General features: G+C 38.7%; 1 protein-coding gene across 8 annotated transcripts in view; it reads right to left on the bottom strand.

The window, feature by feature from the left end:
• EPC1 (enhancer of polycomb homolog 1) overlaps window positions 1-20,767 on the bottom strand; it is a 113,871-nt gene that overhangs the window by 33,139 nt on the left and 59,965 nt on the right. For all 8 annotated transcript variants that reach the window (XM_031652411.1, XM_031652413.1, XM_031652412.1 and 5 more), the window contains one exon: window positions 5,033-5,192. In XM_031652411.1, coding sequence (XP_031508271.1) covers window positions 5,033-5,192 — 160 coding nt within the window. The remainder of the gene's footprint in view (window positions 1-5,032; window positions 5,193-20,767) is intronic.

Raw genomic sequence — 20,767 nt, 5'->3', positions numbered from 1 at the left:
AATACAAGAGGAATCATTCTCCCTGATGTTAAAAATTACTATAGAGTTGCAGTACTCAAGACAGCAATATTGTCTTGGGATAAACACAGAAATCAATAGAACTGAGAATCTAGGAATAGATCCACACAACGATGTCCAGTTAATTTTTGACCAGGAAGCAAAAGCAATTCAATAGAGGAGGGAAAGTTTTTTAAATAAATGACGCTGAAACAACTGGACATCAAGAGGCAAAAAAATGAGCTTTGATCTAAACCTCTTGCTTTATTCAAAAATTAACTCAAAATGGACCACAGACTTAAATGTAAAATGGCAAAATTTAGAAGAGAACATAGGAAAGGCAAAGAGCCCTTAGACTTGACACCAAAAGCAGGATCCATTAAGAGGAAAATTAAGAAACTGGATCTCATCCAAATGAAAAACTTTTGTCCCATCAAAGTCTATTTTAAAAAAAAAAAAAGATGAAAAGACATATTAAGAAATGGTAGAAAATTTTTCGCAGCCAGGCACGGTGGTGGCTCACACCTGTAATCCCAGCACTTTGGGAGGCCGAGGCGGGCGGATCACAAGGTCAGAAGATTGAGACCATCCTGGCTCACACGGTGAAACCCCATCTCTACTGAAAATACAAAAAACTAGCCGGGCATGGTGGCATGCGCCTGTAGTCCCAGCTACTTGGAAGGCTGAGGCAGGAGAATGGCATGAACCCGGGAGGTGGAGCTTACAGTGAGCTGAGATCGCACCACTGCACTACAGCCTGGGCAACAGATTTCATCTCAAATAAAAAAAAAAAAAAAAAAGAAAAAAGAAAAAATTTCCAAGTCATATATCTGACAAAGACACTGTGTCTAGAATATTATTTTTTAAAACACCTCAAACTCAACATTAAAAGACATATTAAGAAATGGTAGAAAATGTTTCCAAGTCATATATCTGACAAAGACATTGTGTCTAGAATGTTATCTTTTTAAAAACACCTCAAACACAACATTAAGACACCCATCCCATAGAAAGTAAGCAAAAGAGGCTGGGCGTGGTGGCTCATGCCTATTATCCCAGCACTTTGGGAGGCCGAGGTTGGTGGATCATCTGAGGTCAGGAGTTTGAGACCAGTCTGGCCAACATGGGCAGACCCCATATCTACTAAAACAAAACAAAACAAAAATCATCTGGGCATGGTGGCACGTGCCAGTACTCCTAACTACTCAGGAGGCTGAGGCAGAATTGCTTGAATCTAGGAAGCAGAGGTTGCTGTGAGCTGAGATTGTACTACTGCACTCCAGTCTGGGCAACAGAGTGAGACTCCGCCTCAAAAAAAAAAAAAAAGAAAAAAGAAAAAAGAAAAAAGGGCTGGGGGTGGGGGGCGCGCAAATGACATGCAGATAATTTCACCAAAGAGGATGTACAGACTGGCAAATAAACACATGAAAAGATGTTTCACTTTGGCCATTTAGGAAAATGTAAATGAAAAGTACAATGAGATATTACTACACACCTATTAGAATAGGCTAGGATGAAAAATAGTGCCAACCCCAGTGCTGGAGAGAGATGGAGAAACTGGGTAATATACACCTGGTGATAATATAAAATGGTACATCTACTCCAGGAAACAGGGTGGCAGTTCCCTTCCAAACTAAAAATAGATGAACCCTGCAACTACACTCATGAATATATACCCCAGAGGAAGAAAAACTCATGTTCTGGCTGGGTGCAGTGGCTCATGTCCACAATCCTAGTACTTTGGGAGCCCAAGGAAGGTGGATAACTTGAAGACACAAATTCGAGACCAGCCTGGCCAATATGGTGAAACCCTATTTCTACTAAAAGTACAAAATTAGCCACACCTGTAATCCCAGCCACTCGGGAGGGTGAGGCATGAGAATCGCTTGAACCAGGAGGTGCAGGTTGCAGTGAGCTGGGACTGTACCACTGCACTCCCGCCTGGCCGACAGAGTGAGACTCTGTCTCAACAAACAAACAAACAACAACAAACAACTCATGTTCTCACAAAAACTTGTACATGAATGTTCATAGCAGCTCTATTTGTAACAATCAAAAACAGGAAACTACCCAAATGTTCTTCAGTAAGTGAATGATTAAACAGACTGTGATGGATACATATCATGGAATACTGCTCAGCAATAAGAAGGAATGAACTATTTATATATCGAACAACTGAATGAACCTCAGAGATACTGAGTGAAAAAAAAGCCAACCTCAAAAGGATACATACTGCATGATTCCATTTATGTAACATCCGTGAACATCATTATACAGATGGATAATAGATGAGTGATGGTCAGGGGATGGGAAGAGGAAGAGATACGGTTATAAATAAATAACAAGGCTGGGCGCAGTGGCTCACGCATGTAATCCTAGCACTTTGGGAGGCCTAGGTGGGCGGATCACAAGGTCAGGAGATTGAGACCATCCTGGCTAACACGATGAAACCCTGTTTCTACTAAAAATACACAAAAATTAGCCAGGCGTGGTGGCAGGTGTCTGTAGTCCCAGCTATTCGGGAGGCTGAGGCAGGAGAATGGCATGAACCCAGGAGGTGGAGCTTGCAGTGAGCCGAGATCGCGCCACTGCACTCCAGCCTGGGTAGCAGAGCGAGACTCCGTCTCAAAACAAAACAAAACAAAACAAAACAAAACAAAACAAAAAACTAACAAGAGGGAATCTGCTGGTGATGGTGCAGGTGAGTGTCTTGATAGTGGTGGTGGTTATGCAGGGCTATGCATGATAAAATTATACACAACTACAAACATGCACACACACATATGTGGTGCATGTCTAACTGGTGAAATCTGCGTAAACTCTAGATTGTACCAATTTTAATTTCTTGGTTTTGATACTGTACAATAGTTGTGCATGAGGTTAATACTGGATGAGGCTAGAGGAACTGTGCAGGAGACTTCTCTGTACATTTCTTTGCAACCTCCCATAGATATAGGGCAGCTAACACAAATTTAGCAGCATTATCTTTACTAATATTCCAAAGTATACATCTTTCCAAAGACAAGTTACCTCAAATTTGTACTGATAAAAAATTTCCTCCCAAATAAGCTACAATTCTGCTGTCATTTATTAATATTTGATTATAATGTCAGGAGTCAATTCCTTTCTCAATATAGTACCTTTTGACTTTACTGACCACATATAATCCACTAGTTATCAGTCAAATGTATTTTATAGATTTTGATCATCAATAAGTAAGCCATCTTTAAGACATGTATTAATTTTTTTCTCATAATGATAATGTAAATTAGTATAATTTTATCTTAGTTTACTCAACCTTGCTTTAAGCTAAAAGCATGCATTTATAAGATAACATAAGTTGTGGCAGCAGAACAGAATGATTTGGTTCCAGTTAACATACATGGGGAAGATCAGATCCTTAGCTTTCAAATCCACCTTGACATGATTTTCTGGAAAACAACTTTTTAGGTTCTAATATCTATCACATTTGTTTATAATGTCTGTGTCTGTCTCTTAAATTTAACAAAACATGTGACTGCACAAGTAAACTAGTTAAAATTGGTTTCTCAAGGTGCTTGCAAGGAACAATAAAAACAACATAGGTTTATATTGTCCTTAAAAAAAACATTTAGATGGTCCCCTAGAGAAACCTCTTGATCAGGCCAGACACGGTGGCTCATGACTGCAATCCCAGCACTTTGGGAGGCCGAGGCGGGCAGATCACCTGAGTTGGAGAGCAGCCTGACCAACATGCAGAAACCCTGTCTCTACTAAAAATACAAAATTAGCTGGGCGTGGTGGCACGTGCCTGTAATCCCAACTACTCAGGAGACTGAGGCAGGAGAATCCCTTGAACCCAGGAGGCAGAGGTTGCAGTGAGCTGAGATCGTGCCATTGCACTCTAGCCCAGGCAACAAGAGTGAAACTCCGTCTTAAAAACAAGAAAAAAAAAAAAAAACCTCTTGATCATAAAGATTAACAAGACAACGAAAGCTGCAGGAATTTTATCTTACCAACCTTTCAATTATTTGTTTTTAAGTTGTTAATTAATTGGAGATTGAGTAAAAGCTCTCACAGCTATTCATCACCAAATGTCACACACAAACGATCATTTCTTATAAAGAACTTATCACTATTAAGTGAAATAAGTTCCCAATCAGACCACGAAATTTTAAAAATTAGCATCACTCTACTAGAAAAAACAGATCTGGGTTTGGCAGGCAAGCTATGGCCCATGGGCCAATCTGTTTTTATCAGTAAAGTTTTATTGCAACACAGCCATGTTCATTCATTTTTGTATTCTCTTTAGCTGATTTTACACTGCAACAGCAGAACTGAATAGTTGTGACAGACTGAATGACCCACAAAGCCTACAGTAGTTACAATCTGACCCTGTACAGAAAGTCTTGCTCACTTTACAACAGGAAGTCCCTTTTAGCGAGGACAGGTGTTGCTCCCGTCACCCAGGCTGGGTGCGGTGAGCAGTCTCGGCTCACTGCAACTCCTCCCGGGTTTACGCCATTCTCCACCTCCCGGCCTCCAGTAGCTGGGACTACCGGGTATCCCGCCCTGCTGCCGGCTGGTTTTGTATTATTTTAGTAGGGCAAGGGACCCCGTGATAGCCAGGATGGTCACCGATCTCCTGACCTCGTGATCCGCCCGCCTCGGCCTCCCAAAGTGCTGGGATTACAGGCTTGAGCCACCGCGCCCGGCAGGAAGTTCTTTAAGACTATTGATATTATTAATTCTGAACAGCAAGAAAACTATTTCTATATCTGAGTTTTGTTCCCCCCCCCCGCATCCTACTTGACTGAAGCAGCGTAAGATTGTATGCTGGGATGAAACAAAAAATGTAGAATAATAAATGCTATCTTTTCTTGTCAGATATCTCAAATACCATTTTACAAGTTGAAAATGCGCTCTAATAACTCTTAAGCTGATACTGGTCAATGAAACAAATAAGAAAAATGTTCCTGAAGAGATAAAAATCTGTCAACTTACACATAATAAGAGAAATAAATAAAATACAATCATTAAGAGAATCATTACTTACGCTGTATGTGAATGAGCTGCTTTGGCATCTTAAATTCCCCAGGATATATAGATTCATAGTAAGCAATATTACTTTCTGCCTCTGGGACTGGTATAACCATATTATCCCTCTTCTCGCCATACACCTGCTGTGCTGAAATAGCCCGCTGAAGATGATGTTCCTAAAAAGAAGAAAAAACAGGTAAGCTCCTGTATTTTTAAAAAGTAGCAAACAGATGACCTAGACCTACAAAGTTTTCTTTTGCTCATTTGTTTTTAAAATAGAGAGATTCTACTAGTAGGTCTTAAAAGCATGTTGTTAACACGATACAACTAGTGATAAAATCAGTTTAGGTAGAAACAAAAAAAAGTGTCAGAAACACTGAATATTTCCTCAATATAGCAAAATGAATTGCCAAAACTGAGAGTTATATAAAGAGATACAAAACAGTTGACAAAAACAAAGCTTGCATTTTACAGATGAGATGTGGAGGAGTTAAAACATTTGAACTTGTTATATAAAGAAAGTGGGCTATGGTTAAAAATATTTTATTGATCCAAATCTCTTATTCATATAATACATCATGAATGTAGAAGGTATTTGAATACAAATCAACTAAATATGATTTCTTCAAAGAAGGGCAGAGGTTATCTCCATTTTGAGTTGAAACTGACAGACTCAAATCCTGGTCTTTTGTCTGAAATGACAACCTTTCATACACTCTTTCTGAGCTGCTGCAGAGTATGTGTAGGGGCAGAAAGCACATTCTCTGGACTCGGGCTGACTGGATTAGAATCCAACTCCGATACTGAAACAGTTTGTGACTCCCAGCAAGAAATCAGTCTTCTAAATCTATTTCCTCCAGTAAGAGAAAAAAAGAATCTACTGTATAGAGTTGGAGATTTAAGTAAGATAAATGTGAGTAAAATGTTTAGTATAATGCCTGGCACATAACAGGTGCTCAAAATAAGTTTTGGTTTAGCCATCACACAGAAAGCTTTTCCTAGTTTGTGATACTACCAACTGCCATATAAAGGTATTAGTCTCATCCAGGACTGTCAACACTGAATTTTGGTATATACCTTATTAAATTCAAACACACACACACACACACACACACAAGTTCATGGATAAAAAACATTCTAATAGTATGGAAAGTTCCAGTCTTCATAGGTAGCCCATTAAGAATGCATATATTCTTCCCAGTATTTTAATGTATACACAAATGTGTGCATATTTAAATATGTAAAGGAATATATATATTCCTATATAAATAGATATAAGATATACACAATATAGAACTTTATCCATAGCTTTGGTTTACTTGATATAACCTGGCGATCTTTCCATACCAATACTTCTACTACATTCCTTATAATAGCTGCATTATATTCCACTATATGGACTTAACCAAATTTATTTAACCAGATACAAATTGGTAGGAAAAAAACTCTGGCAACAAACTAAATGCCTACCATCTCCTAAGTGCTACAAAGAACCACTCATGTATTATTATGTACAAGATATCTTTGTGGACTTGTGAAAGCATCTGTAGGACAAGTACGAATGGAAATGCTCAAAGGGTATATCTAAGGTTGTAACAACACATATTCTTCATTCCTTAAGTAACTATTTCTCAATATTCCTTTTGAGTTTAAAACTTTTTGCCCATCTCGTTACTTTAGGTTAATTTCTTTACAAATGATAGTGAAGATTCTTTTCTTTCAAATATTGCTCTTCTTTGCTCATTTTCAAAAGTGTTGGGTTTTTCTTATTCATATTCAATTTGATTTTTGATTCTAAACCCTCATGATGCCTAATGACTCCTGGGAGCTGGTAGAAACTAGGTCTGTATGTGTGTATGTAGGGTGGGGAGAACAGTGTTACTAAACAGCTAATTCTATCTTCTTCTACTTTGGTAGTCTACTGGCATATTTACTGGCCCACTGACAGAGGGCATTTTTGCCAACCCCAGTATAAGTCAGTTACACGCATACTCTTGAACTCTCAGATATCCTCAAATGTCAAGAGAAATATTCTTAGCACACACACACCAAACTCAAGGAAAGAGTAGGGAAGCAAGACATGTGATTCATAGTTTGCTTTTTGTTCCCATATCACAACCCTTAATCTCTTAACCCTTAATTTATATGTGTAAGTGAACATATAAGTTAGATGTTTTACCTTTTGGACTTTTGCAAATCTGTCTTACTCCTGGTGATGCCTTTAGAACATAGCATTCAAGCATTCGTTTATTTTGTTTAACTAGTTCTGATATCTGGCACCTAGTCCAAATAAGAGGGTAGTTGTAGTTGAGAACAGAATGTGCCAATGCCGGCTGGATGAGGTGGCTCATGCCTGTAATCTCAGCACTTTTGGGAGGCTTAAACTCACTTGAGCCCAGGAGTTTGAGACCAGCCTGGCCAACATGGTGAAACCCCATCTCTACTAAAAATACAAAAATACAAAAATTAGCCGGGTGTGATGGCGTGGGCCTGTAATCTCAGCTACCCAAGAGGCCAAAGCAGGAGAATCGCTTGCATCTGGGAGGCGGAGGTTTCAGTGAACCAAGACTGCATCACTGCACTCCAGCCTGGGTATCTGAGCAACACTCCGTCTCAAAAAAAAAAAAAAAAATGAATACGCCAATGTCTGAGATTATTAGTTGGTCAGAAAATGAATACTTCACATACTACCACATCCTCCCACCTCAAGATTATGAAACAAATTCACCCTCATCAGGTTTTTACCCCTTTTAATAGTTTATTTTTACATCTGTAATTTTTCTATAAGGAGAAACAAAGATCTACCTTTTTCCCCCAAATAGTGAGCCATCTGTCCTAATGTCATGCATAAAATAATCTATTCTCCTTAATCTTAAAAACATTCCATTAGGAATCCTCACAGTGTTGGTGAGAATGTAAATTAGTACAGCCACTATGGAAAACAGAATGGAAGTCACTCAAGGATCTAAAAAATAGAACTACCATACAATTCAGCAATCTCACTGCTAGATATATACCCGAAAGAATGAAAATCAGTATATCAAAGAGGTATCTGCACTCTCATTTTTACTGCAGTACTTTTCACAATAGCCAAGATTTGGAATCAACCTAAATGTCTATCAACAGATAAATGGATAAATGAAATGTGGAACTACACACAATGGAATATTATTCAGCCATAAAACAGAATGAAAACACCTATCATTTGCAACAACATGGATGGAACTGGAGGACATTATGTTAAGTGAAATAAGGCACAGAAAGAAAAATTTTGCACGTTCTCGCTCATTGTGTGGGAGCTAAAAATTAACACAATTGAACTCAATTGTTCATTAAAACAATAGAAGGGTACTAGGGAGGGGCAGAAAAAGTGGGGATGGTTAATGGGTAGAAAAATATAGTGAGATAGAATGAATAAAATTTGAATAGTATTTGATAGCACAGCAGCATGATGACAACCGACAATAATTTATTACATTATTTTAAAATAACTAAGAGTAGAATTGGAAAGTTCCTAAAACAAAGAAATGATAAATGCTGAAGTGTTGTACATCTCAATAACCCTGATGTGATTATTACACATTGTATGCCCCTATCAAAACATCACATGCACTCCTTAAATATCTATACCTATTATGCACCCACAATAAAAAATTTAAAAAATTCTCTATATTATAAAACACATTTCACTTGCAACAGGGAGTATTTTCAAGCTTTTTTTTCTTTTCTTTTCTTTTCCCATTCTACTCAACTCTCTCCTATGCCAGTATTTAATGTATTTTAAACAATGTAGCCTTGGGCTGGGCACGGTGGCTCACGCCTGTAATCCCAGCACTTTGGGAGGCCGAGGCAGGTGGATCACTTGAGCCCAGGAGTTCAAGACCAGTCTGGGCAACATAGCGACATCCTGTCTCTGGGGAAAAAAAAAAAAAGCCAACAACAACAAAAAAATAAATAAATAGAACAAGGTAGCCTCATACTGCATTTTATTATCCAGTATGGTAATTTCCCACTCATACTTTTTCTTATCAGGTTTCTCATTTATTTGTTTCAAGTAAACCGTAATAAATTTAATTCTTTAGGTATAAAACATGACCCCTAAGGAGTTCTGATTTTTACAAGCAATACCGTATAGTGGTTAAGAACATGGGCTTTGGCCAGGTGTGGTGGCTGACACCTGTAATCCCAGCACTTTGGGAAGCCAAGGAGGTCATATGGGTTGAGGTCAGGAGTTCAAGACCAACCTGGTCAACACGGTGAAACCCCGTCTCTACTAAAAATACAAAAATTAGCCAGGTATCGTGGTGCACACCTGTAGTTTCAGCTACTCAGGAGGCTGAGGCAAGAGAATCACTTGAACCCAGGAGACAGAGGTTGTAGTGAGCTGAGATTGCGTCACTGCACTCTAGCCTGGGTGACAGAGTGAGATACTGTCTCAAAAAAAGAAAAAAAGAAAAATTAAAATAAAGAACATGGATTTTGTAATCAAGAGTTCCCTGGTATTTGAATGTCGGCTCCACAGTTTACTAACTCTATGACTTTGGGACTTGGGATAAATTATTTCTTCTTTTCCAGCAAGAGTTTTATTATTTGCATATGTGTATTACATACCTACCATGTGGGATTGTGGTCAACATGCCCAAGATGTACCAGTACCGAATGCATGGTAGTTAGTCTATATCTTTCACTATTAGAGAAGCTGAAGTTCTTCATACACTTAGTAACCATTTATATCCTCTTATATGAACAGTGATCTGTAGAAAAAACTTCCTTTATGTTATATCCATTTTTCATAACTGTGAAACCAAAATTTTGTGTATCAATATTATAGTGATTACTCACTGCTTTAAAAAATCTTATTTGTAGTTTTCTTGTATAAAATATTTCACATAGGCCGGGCGTGGTGGTTCATGTCTGTAATCCCAGCACTTTGGGAGGCCGAGGTGGGTGGATCACCTGAGGTCAGGAGTTCAAGACCAGCCTGGCCAACATAGTAAAACCCTGTCTCTAATAAAAATACAAAAATTAGCCAGGTGTGGTGGCAGGCACCTGTAGTCCCAGCTACTCGGGAGGCTGAGGCAGGAGAATCATTTGAACCTGGGAGACAGAGGTTGCAGTAAGCAGAGACCACACCACTGCACTCCAACCTGGGCAAAAGAGCAAAACTCTGTCTCAGAAAAATAAATAAATAAATAAAAATTTCACACAATTACCTCCTATCTTTAACAGTGAATAAAACAATCTCCATTTTATAAATGGCATTTAGGGGTGAAGTGTCATGATGTGTGCAACATACTTTCAAATGGTTCAGAAAACGGGATTTAAAGAATAAGAAAAAACCAGCCAGGCACGGTGGCTCATGCCTGTGGTCCCAGCACTTTGGGAGGTCAAGGCGGGCGGATCACGAGGTCAGGAGATCGAGACCATCCTGGCTAACACAGTGAAACCCTGTCTCTACTAAAAATACAAAAAAAATTAGCTGGGTATGGTGGCGGGCGCCTGTAGTCCCAGCTACCAGGGAGGCTGAGGCAGGAGAATGGCGTGAACGCGGGAGGCGGAGCTTGCAGTTAGCCAAGATTGTGCCACTGCACTCTAGCCTGGGCGACAGAGCGAGACTCCGTCTCAAAAAATAAAAAAATTTAAAAAAAGAACAAGAAAAAATACTACAAATATTGTAGAATCTGGGTTGAAGGTATATAGATGGTTACCCTACTACTATTTCAACTTTCCTATAAATTTGAAAATTTTTATAATGAAAGGTTGGATAAAGATGAGGGCACTACGGGTCAGGGATGTATATAATGTAAAGCAAATATGGTTAGGTTCTTCTAAGGCTTAAAAAACAAAAACCTTCCTTCCTCAACAGCTGAAATAATCATTACCTTCTACTATTCATATTTACTCCCTCCCCAAGTACGGCAGTTCTCCCTTATCCACAGGGGTTAAAGTTCAGGACAATCTCAGTGGATGGCTGAAACCACTATTAAACCCTATGTATGCTATATTTTTCCTAGACGTACACACCTATGACAAAGCTTAATTTATGAACTAGGCACAACAAGTAACAATAATAGAACAAATACAACAATATACTGTGATAGGTTATGTGAACGTAGTCTCTCAAAATAAACTGCATTCACCATTCTTCTTGTGATGTGAGATGATAAAATGCCTCCATGATGTGATGAAGTGAGGTGAGTAAGGTAGGCACTGTGATGTAGTGTTAGGCTACTACTGAAAACTAATTTAAAAAGTTTTTAAAAACTCATTTTAACTTAAAAATCATTTCTGGAATTTTTCATTTAATATTTTCAGACTGCAGTTGACTGTAGGTGACTGAACCTGCAGAAAGCAAAACCATGGATGAGGGGGGATTACTGTGTACACCAGGAGCCTAAGACAAGGAGACCAAACAGAGAAGGCCAGTGAGGCTGAAGCATAGTGAGTGAGGTGGTGAGCGACAGTCTTATGTACAAGGAGTCAAGCAGATCATGCAGAGTCTTAGGGGTCACATCAAGGATTTGTCCTTTTTCTAAGAGCAATAGTGGCTGCAGGGTTTTACAAGAGCACCTTGGCTGCTATGTAGTAAATAGACCATACTTTTATATGTAGCCCTTAAATAGTTCTGAATGACATTTAATGAGATGCACAAACCATCAATTAAAGAGATACCTGAAAATTCTATGTTCAAGATATTTAAACAGTTTTTAAGGAAAAAGACACAACTATCTATATAGAAAACAATCTAAAATATAGATATATATCTCAATCATCCCTATATTCCTTTATTCCCTACCTTGATTTTTTCATAGCATGTGCCATCCTCTGATAATGCCATATAATTGGTTTGTTTACTACCATTAACCACCTCTCCCTCCACCTCCACCCGCAATCTAAGCAACATAAGGAAGGGATTTGTCTATTTTGTCCACTGCTGTTATCACCACCCTAAAACAGTGTTTAGAACAAAGCGGAGTGCTTAAATGATTACATGTGTGCGCGCGCACACACACACACACACACACACACACAGTTTTAAAAAATATTTTTAAAACCCAAAGCTATATACACCTATTTCCACAAAATAACATTAAATAAGTGAAAATGGGATTTTTTTTTTTTTGTTTCAGTAGGAAGAAGATGCAAAACAATAAAGACAAGAAACAAAATAAATTAGGAAATGAGTTCTGTATTTCATTCAACAGATATTTAATGCCTTGACTAAATATCTGAGATTATGCAAGTACAAATTACAATGATATTCCAAGCTGTTTCACTGAAGTACTAATTTCAAATTATTAATAGGTAGTCTAATGAGAAGTTTGATAATTTAAGTGTAGAGAAGGCTGGGTTTGAAACTTAGTTGTTTTTTTTTTTTTTGAGACGGAGTCTCGCGCTGTCGCCCAGGCTGGAGTGCAGTGGCCGGATCTCAGCTCACTGCAAGCTCCGCCTCCCGGGTTCACGCCATTCTCCGGCCTCAGCCTCCCGAGTAGCTGGGACTACAGGCGCTGCCACCTCGCCCGGCTATTTTTTGTATTTCTTAGTAGAGACGGGGTTTCACCGTGTTAGCCAGGATGGTCTCGATCTCCTGACCTCGTGATCCGCCCATCTCGGCCTCCCAAAGTGCTGGGATTACAGGCTTGAGCCACCGCGCCCGGCCTAGCTTTTTTTTTTTTAAGGACTTCTGAGAGCGTTCAGCATGGTAACGTAAACTGTAGTTCTTAATAAAGGAGGATACAGCCATTCCAAACCAATGACAAGGGAATCATTTTTTTCAGAAATTATCCACTAATAGTTGATAGAAAACTTTTGAAATGCAGTTTGGGAAATGCTGGTATAAAACAAAAACCAGAGATACAGGGCAGAACATCCAGACTTAATTCTGTTCATTAATTAACTTAGTCTAAATTTACTGAGTGCTAACCATTATGTGCCTGGCACTGGGACATAATGGCAAATAAGAGAGACATGCTCTACATGACATTGCAGAGGTTACACTCTAACAGGAAGGACAGATACTAATGAAATCTAAAAATTGTACAGTGTAGTAAAGTACTATGAAGGAAAAGTACAATATGTTTAGAGAAATATAAACAGGAAACATTTCTGAGACTATCGCTTTACCAGTGGAGAAAGTGACATTTAAGCTAATATTTGCAGGAACAGGAGTTAAGTGAAACATTGTTTTAAGAAGAGGGAGTAGGCTGGGCACGGTGGCTCATGCCTGTAATCCCAGCATTTTGGGAGGCTGAGGCAGGAGAGTCACCTGAGGTTAGGAGTTTGAGACCAGCCTGGCCAATGTGGTGACACCCCGCCTCTACTAAAAATACAAAAATTAGCTGGGCATGGTGGCGGGTGCCTGTAATCTCAGCTACTATGAAGGCTGAGGCAGGAGAATCGCTTGAACCCAGGAGACCGAGGCTGCAGTGAGCCAAAATCGTGCCACTGCACTCTAGCCTAGGCGACACAGCAAGACTCTGTCTCAAAAAAAAAGAGGGAATAGAGGGAATAGCTATGTTTGAAGACCACTTACTATTTATAACATGTTTGATGGGTAAAATTTCTTTAATTATAAAATATTTACGATAATTAGGTTCAGGTGTGATTTCACTGTTAATTGATGTAACACCAAGATCAATTCCAATTTTTCATTGTACAGAGGCATAAACTCTCAAATCAGCCTGATTTTAAAGTGAACAAAGGAAATAAAGTTAAATAATTTAAAGAAATATTTAATATGCAATCTTACAAAAATGGAATTGGAATCAGATGAACCATAGCTTATAATTAAGCATAGCTTAAAAGCCTCTTGGGCTGAAAGTAATCATAGATAAGTTTTCTATACATAGCAATATGAACAATAAAAAGAGGATGAGAAAACAATAAAAAACAATCTTTAGAAAATTCAGAGGCATACTTTCATGTCATGAGCTTTGCTATCACGGCACCCAGGTCTGAAAGTATTCACTTTTGTTACTTCAGCCTGCCTACTGCAATAGAAGAGCACAGGCTTTAGAGACCCAAGTGTGAATTTTAGCTTCAACATCTGACTCCAAGTCCAGCAAGTCACCCTGCTATGTATTTTTATTATTTACAAAATATGTTTTCCTTACCCATCTCCTTCTCTTCTCTCCAGCAAGAAATGCTCCCTCTTCATTACTTTTGCTTACACCATGAAAAACATTGCCTTTTCAAGTGGCTTTCTACAGTCTCTGTTAAACGCATGAGTAGCTAATACAAAAGGGTAAGCCTGCTCTAAACAGGGCATATCATTAATATTAAGAAGCCAGAAATATTTTTTATTAAATAAGAGTGACATTAGCTGTCTGTAGATAAAGCCTATCTGAAGGCATAGCTTTTGCTATAATGTGTCATAAACATCTGCTCTGTTCCTTTGTTCACATGGGTGGGTATCTCTGCTGCTATCGCCATTCCTCATGCTCTCACCTCACCATGGGAAATTCCCACTTGATCTTCAAAGTCTGGTTCAAAATGATCTTTTCTCTACCTCTCCTAGGAAAAATTTCTCTCTCATTTGTGATTCTGCAATACTACATTTTATACTTAGAGGCACTGTGCTGTCACTATTTCTGTTTACATACTGATCTCCAAAATGTGAGCTCTTTAAGAGTAGAGACCATGTCTAACTTGCCTTTGCATCTTTTCCTTCAAAAGATGTATTCTCATGTACTATTTGGGGGCTGTAAATCTTTTAATGTTGAGGAGTAAATAATATTGTCTTTGTAATGTACTCATTGCCTAGTATAATATTTTAGCTTACTGTAGGCACTCGGTATTTTATAAAGTATCATTGCTGAAAGATGAAAAGGATCAACCTAAATAAAACACATGAAAAAAGACATTTCTACTTGTTCTATAATAAATTATAATAAACATTACCAAACTAAAAAAAGCTATTCAAGGTTATGTTATGCAGATTCCTAAACAAAGATTAAATTATATTCATTTATTCATTACATTTTTATTTATTTATTTATTTATTTTTTGAGGCGGAGTCTCGCTCTGTCGCCCAGGCTGGAGTGCAGTGGCGCGATGTCGGCTCACTGCAAGCTCCGCCTCCCAGGTTCACGCCATTCTCCTGCCTCAGCCTCCTGAGTAGCTGGTACTACAGGCGCCCGCCACCGCGCCCGGCTAATTTTTTGTATTTTTAGTAGAGACGGGGTTTCACCGTGGTCTCGATCTCCTGACCTTGTGATCCGCCCGCCTCGGCCTCCCAAAGTGCTGGAATTACAGGCGTGAGCCACCGCGCCCGGCCTTACATTTTTATTTAAGCAAATGATGAACATACCACTTAGCCATAACAATTAAGGCCACATTTAGAGCTTTTTGGTTACTGAATTAAAAACAGCTTATTAAAAGCAATAATATACAAAATTCCGTATGTGTAAATAAGTGATGATTAATTCTGTAAGAAGCTACTTAAGAAGTTTAAATCCCCGAATATTTATGCATGTAGAGGGAGACTCCATTGCTAGTTGAACAAAAGGCCTGAGCTGAATTATTTTCTCTCCTACTTTCAAAAGACATTTCTAAGAACCCAAACTACTCTATGGAGGAACACTGCTCCAGCAAATACCACCCAGTTTTTCTAAATCCAAACACCCAACTCTTCCCTGACTCGTTACAATCGCCTCTAACTGGTTCCCTGCCTGCACCTTAATCTATTTTTCACGGAATAGTGAGAGCAATCCTGTTAATATACAAGTCAGGTCATCTCATTCTTCCATTCAAAATCTTACACTTATTTCCCATCTCACCCAGAATAAATCACAAAGTCCTTAAAATTGCTTCCAAGGTCCAACATGATTTGTACTCCCCTTTCCTTGTTACCTCTCTGGTGTTTACTATTCCCCTTTTCACCCACCCTGCTCTAGTCATACTGGATTCCTTGCTGTTTGTCAGTCTTATAAGAATCAGCTTGCTCCCTCACCTTCTTTACATTTTTGTTTAAAAGTCATCTTCCCAGATTGATCAGATCATTCCTTACCAGTTATTCCTCTATATGCCCAGCAGAATGGCTAAAATGGAAAAACTAACAACATCACATGATGATGAGGATAAAGAATAACTAGAACTCTCATACGCGGTTAGTGAGGAAAGGCTGATAGATAACTGTAAAACCAAACACACACAATCCATAGCCCGGCAAGTCCACTCCTAAGAATTTACTCAAGAGAAAGGAAAACACAAGTCCACAGAAAGACCTGAGTAAGAATATTCAAAGAGCTTTATTCATAATGGGCCCAAACTGGAAGCCACCCAAATGTCCACCAAAATAGGACAGATGAACAAACTGTGGTAAAGCCATACAGCAGACTACTACTCAGCAATAAAAAAGAATAAACTATTTATACATGCAACAACATGGGTAAATCTCAACAACACTATAGGGAGTAAAAATAGCTTCATGCAAAGTACATCAATGAAGTTCTCAACCGGCAAAAATAATCTATGACAGGAATAAAAAAATCAAAATCATAACAGTAGTTCCCTCTGGGAAGTGAAGGCAGGGACCGAGAAGGGGAATGAAAGAGTTTTCTGGGATGATGGTAATGTTCTCTATCTTGATGGGGGGCTGGGTTACGTAAACACATGAATTTGACAAAATTTAGCCAATATCCACTACTTGTGAATCTCACTGCATGTCAATTTTATCTCAAGTGAAAGAAACAGTAAACAAATAGTGAACTCTCATGAATGATATGCACGCTGAAGTATTTCGGAAAACATGCACTCCTATGTAATTTACTTTAAATGCCTTTAAAAAATAAGATGGAGAGATAGATACATGGGTGATAAAACAAATATAATAAAATGGAAGCATCTAGCTAGTGGTATATCATGGGAAAATTCTCACTGTAAATTGTGAAAACTTTTACTGAATGTTTGAAAATCTTCATTGTAAAATCTTGCTCAATCCCAGAACACTGTGTTCCCCAACTCTGCTTTATTTTTCCCTAGCACTTGTCACTTCTTTATAGACCACTTGACAGTTTCTTCTCACCAGAATATAAGTTCCTTGAAGGTAGGAGATTTTTTGCTTTGCTTTATCCCAGCTCTAGAATCATGCCTAAAGCATCTAAGTATCCAATAAATACTTATTTAATAAATAAATGAGCCAATGAATCACACCAGTTATTTAAGGTCCACAAACTATTACCATTTGGAATAGACTTCAGAAAGAAACAAAGATAACATTTCATAAAGGCAAAGAAGAAATTAAACCTGTAATCCCAGCACTTTGGGAGGCTGAGGCGGGTGGATCACTTGAGGTCAGGAATTCGAGATCAGCCTGACCAACATAGGGAAACCCTGTCTCTACTAAAAATACAAAAAATACAAAAAATTAGCTGGGTGTGGTGGCACATGGCTGTAATCCCAACTACTCAGGAGGCTGAGGAAGGAGAATTGCTTGAGCCTGGGAGGCAGAGGTTGCAGTGGGCCAAGATCGTGCCACTGCACTCCAGCCTGGGTGACAGAGCGAGACTACGTCTCAAAAAAAAAAAAAAAAAAAAAAAAAAGGAAAACAAGAAAAAATTAAAACGAATACATTTTACTTTTGTATCTGAAATACTTAGGGTAACAGTTTAAGGAGATAGTATCTGGCAAGGAAAAGAGCAATTTAATATCTATTATTTTCCACAAGAAATAAATGATACAAGTTTATTACTCTCTACCTATCCTCTCGCTTAAAGCTCAGTACTCAAATTAATTTATAAAATACAAAAAGGAAGATCTTTACAGATAACATAGTCCAGTTCTGTTATTTCTCTTCAGTGTGAATCATTGCCAATTTACTACTTTCCTTATAAAATTAACAGGATGTAAAGTCAAGTGACTGGCACGATCACAGGTGGCCCAGACATGAAGTTTCATTCTGGGTCTGTCCTCTCATGTCCTTATTTGTACCCCTAGCATCCCTTTAGGCTTAGGCTGTTTGTGCTGTACATATTAAGAGCCTACATGCCTACTGTGATGTGTGACAATGTAAGAGTGAAGGGAATAAAATTAGAGTCTCCTTCTACGCTTAGAAAAGCCACAATCTAATCGAATCATTTCCCCAAAATCAAATTTTAAAAGGCCCCCCAAACTGTTATTTTTTGTTGTAATCTTTATGCTAATGATTTCTATGTTTCCAAAATAGCCCCGAGACCAGTAAAATACAGATACAAAAGTTTTTTTTTTTCTAAAATGCCCTATGCAGCAATAAACTAATTTAAATGTCTAAAAGTGCTTATATAATCAATAACACAAACTAAATCTGTCCCACTGCTTAGTCTTTAGCCCTTGTATATACACGCCCTTGCAACTTCACCTAGTATCATGGCTTCAACTACCATTTGGATGCTGGTGATTACTCTAAATCTTAATTTCTAGCTCAGAATTCTTAACTCTAGACATGTATATAAAGACCTTACTATATGCTCCACAGACATTGCTCACATAACATCGACACCCCCACTCCATGACTCTCCAAATCTGTTCCTCCTCCTGACCTATGTCAATAAGTTGCACTGTCATCTATGCAGTCACCCAAGTCAGAAGCCTCAATGTTTCCAGCCCCCTCTTGCTTCTTATTTCCCCATTTCCAAGTCAGGCACAGATTTCTCATTGGTTTTATGACTAGAAATTACTCAATACTTCTCCATCCCACGGCCACAGTTCATGCAGCAAGGAGCCTTCTAATCTCTAGTATCACATTACTTTCCACTGGTCTTTCTAAGAGTTTGACCAAGTCACTCTCACACTTCATCTCTGGTTCTTTATTGCCTCCCTGGTGAAATTCAAACTTGCCTTGGCAAACAGGCCCTCATGACCTAGCTCTAGATAATTCCTCCAGTTCAACACCTGACCACTTTCTCCCCTGAATTTCCTACTCCACCTAGAATGAGCATCTAATAGAACTTTCTAGTAACACCTATATGTACTGTTCCCTGACTCTAACTCCATCCATAACCCTTCTCCCTTCTTTACAATTCTACTAGGATGTCTACCCCGCTTTTGGAAAGTCTCCTACAATGATTATGTAATACTATGGTAACATAAAAAACAGGAAGAGGTGACTTAAAAATGTCTATCTTCATAAAGATTCAACTGCAATCTTTATAAACTTGAAAACTGAACTGAAAACTAAGCAAGCCAAAATCTGGAAAAAAAATTCCTGATAGGGATTCCATGACCCATGAACAACCTGCCTCACACATACTGGAAGTGGCAGAAGATAACAAAATAACAAGAAGGATGTAGATTCCCCACAGATTGCTTATTTGTTAGAAGGGAAATATAGTAACTATACTGTGGAGAAATTGGACCATGCTTTCACCAGATTGTAAAAATTACCATTACCACTGAGGTGCAGATGCATCTGTGTGCCTCCAGAGGTGATGTCATGGGTCCCCAATATCCCTTATGTGATATTCCAGCTGGAAATGCAAAACTTCAGTATGAGAAAACATCAGACAAACCTAAAATGGGGTCACTCTATTAAAAAAGTCAAAACTATATTCTTCAAAAATGTCTACATCAAAAAAGATGAAAACATCCATGAAAAGATGTATACTTTTTTCTTTGAGACAGAGTCCTGCTCTGTCACCTGGGCTGGAAGTGCAGTGGTGCGATCTCGGCTCACAGCAACCTCCACCTCCTGGGTTCAAGCAACTCTCCTGCCTCAGCCTCCTGAGTAGCTGAGATTTACAGGTGCGTGCCAACATGCCTGGCTAATTTTTTTGTATTTTTAGTAGAGACAGAGTTTCACCATTTTGGCCAGGCTGGTCTCCAACTCCTGACCTCAGGTGATCTGCCCACCTTGGCCGCCCAAAGTGCTGGGATTACAGGCGTGAGCCACCATGCCCAGCCAACATCCATGAAACTATTTAGGGGTAAAGATCCACAATGCAGGCAACTTAAATGGTTTGGGAAAAAAATATGTGTGTACATATAAGAAAGAGAACAATAAAGCAAATGAGGCAGTGTTAACAACAAGTGTGTCTGGGTAAAGGGTAGAGAATGCTCTATGTACTTACTACTCCTTTTCTTGCAACTTTTCTGTAAGTAAAATTACTTCCAAATAATAGTTTTTTCTCTTGTTTAAATAAAGCTAAAAGCAAAAGGACTTTTTAAAAAAAGTACAATCTGTACAAAAGATTCAAGTACTGCTTCCAGAACTGTTACCAAGTAACTGCATAATCTTTACAAGTCAGTGAAAGTCTCTTTCTTAAATTCCCTTTCTTAATTTCTCTATTTAAACTAGATAGTTTCAGAATACTGTCTTCTGAAAAGTAGTTCCAGCAATATCATTAAGTGTTACGTGAGGGGTTCTGTGACTAAATAATTTTGGGATATGCGTAGAGGCAGGGATAAACTATGCTGAACAAAATCTTTACAGAAGAATCCTTACAGATTTTATGTATGCCAAAATGCATTATGATCTTCCAAATAAATAATACAGAATTCAACATTTCTTAGTCATTTGACCTTTCTTTTTGTTTTTTGAGACAGAGCCTTGCTCTGTTGGCCCAGTGGAGTGCAGTGGTGTGATCTTGGCTCACTGCAACCTCTGCTTCCTGGGCTCAAGTGATTCACCTGCCTCAGCCTCCCAAGTAGCTTGGATTATGGCATGCACCACCAAACCCAGCTAATTTTTAGTAGAGACAGGATTTCACTATGTTGGCCAGGCTGGTCTTGAACTCCTGGACTCAAGTGAACCACCTGCCTCAGCCTCCCAAAGTAC

The sequence above is a fragment of the Papio anubis genome, chromosome 11 (genome assembly GCF_008728515.1).
Source record: "Papio anubis isolate 15944 chromosome 11, Panubis1.0, whole genome shotgun sequence".
NCBI lineage: Eukaryota > Metazoa > Chordata > Mammalia > Primates > Cercopithecidae > Papio > Papio anubis.
This window is presented reverse-complemented; position numbering and strand designations above follow the sequence as displayed.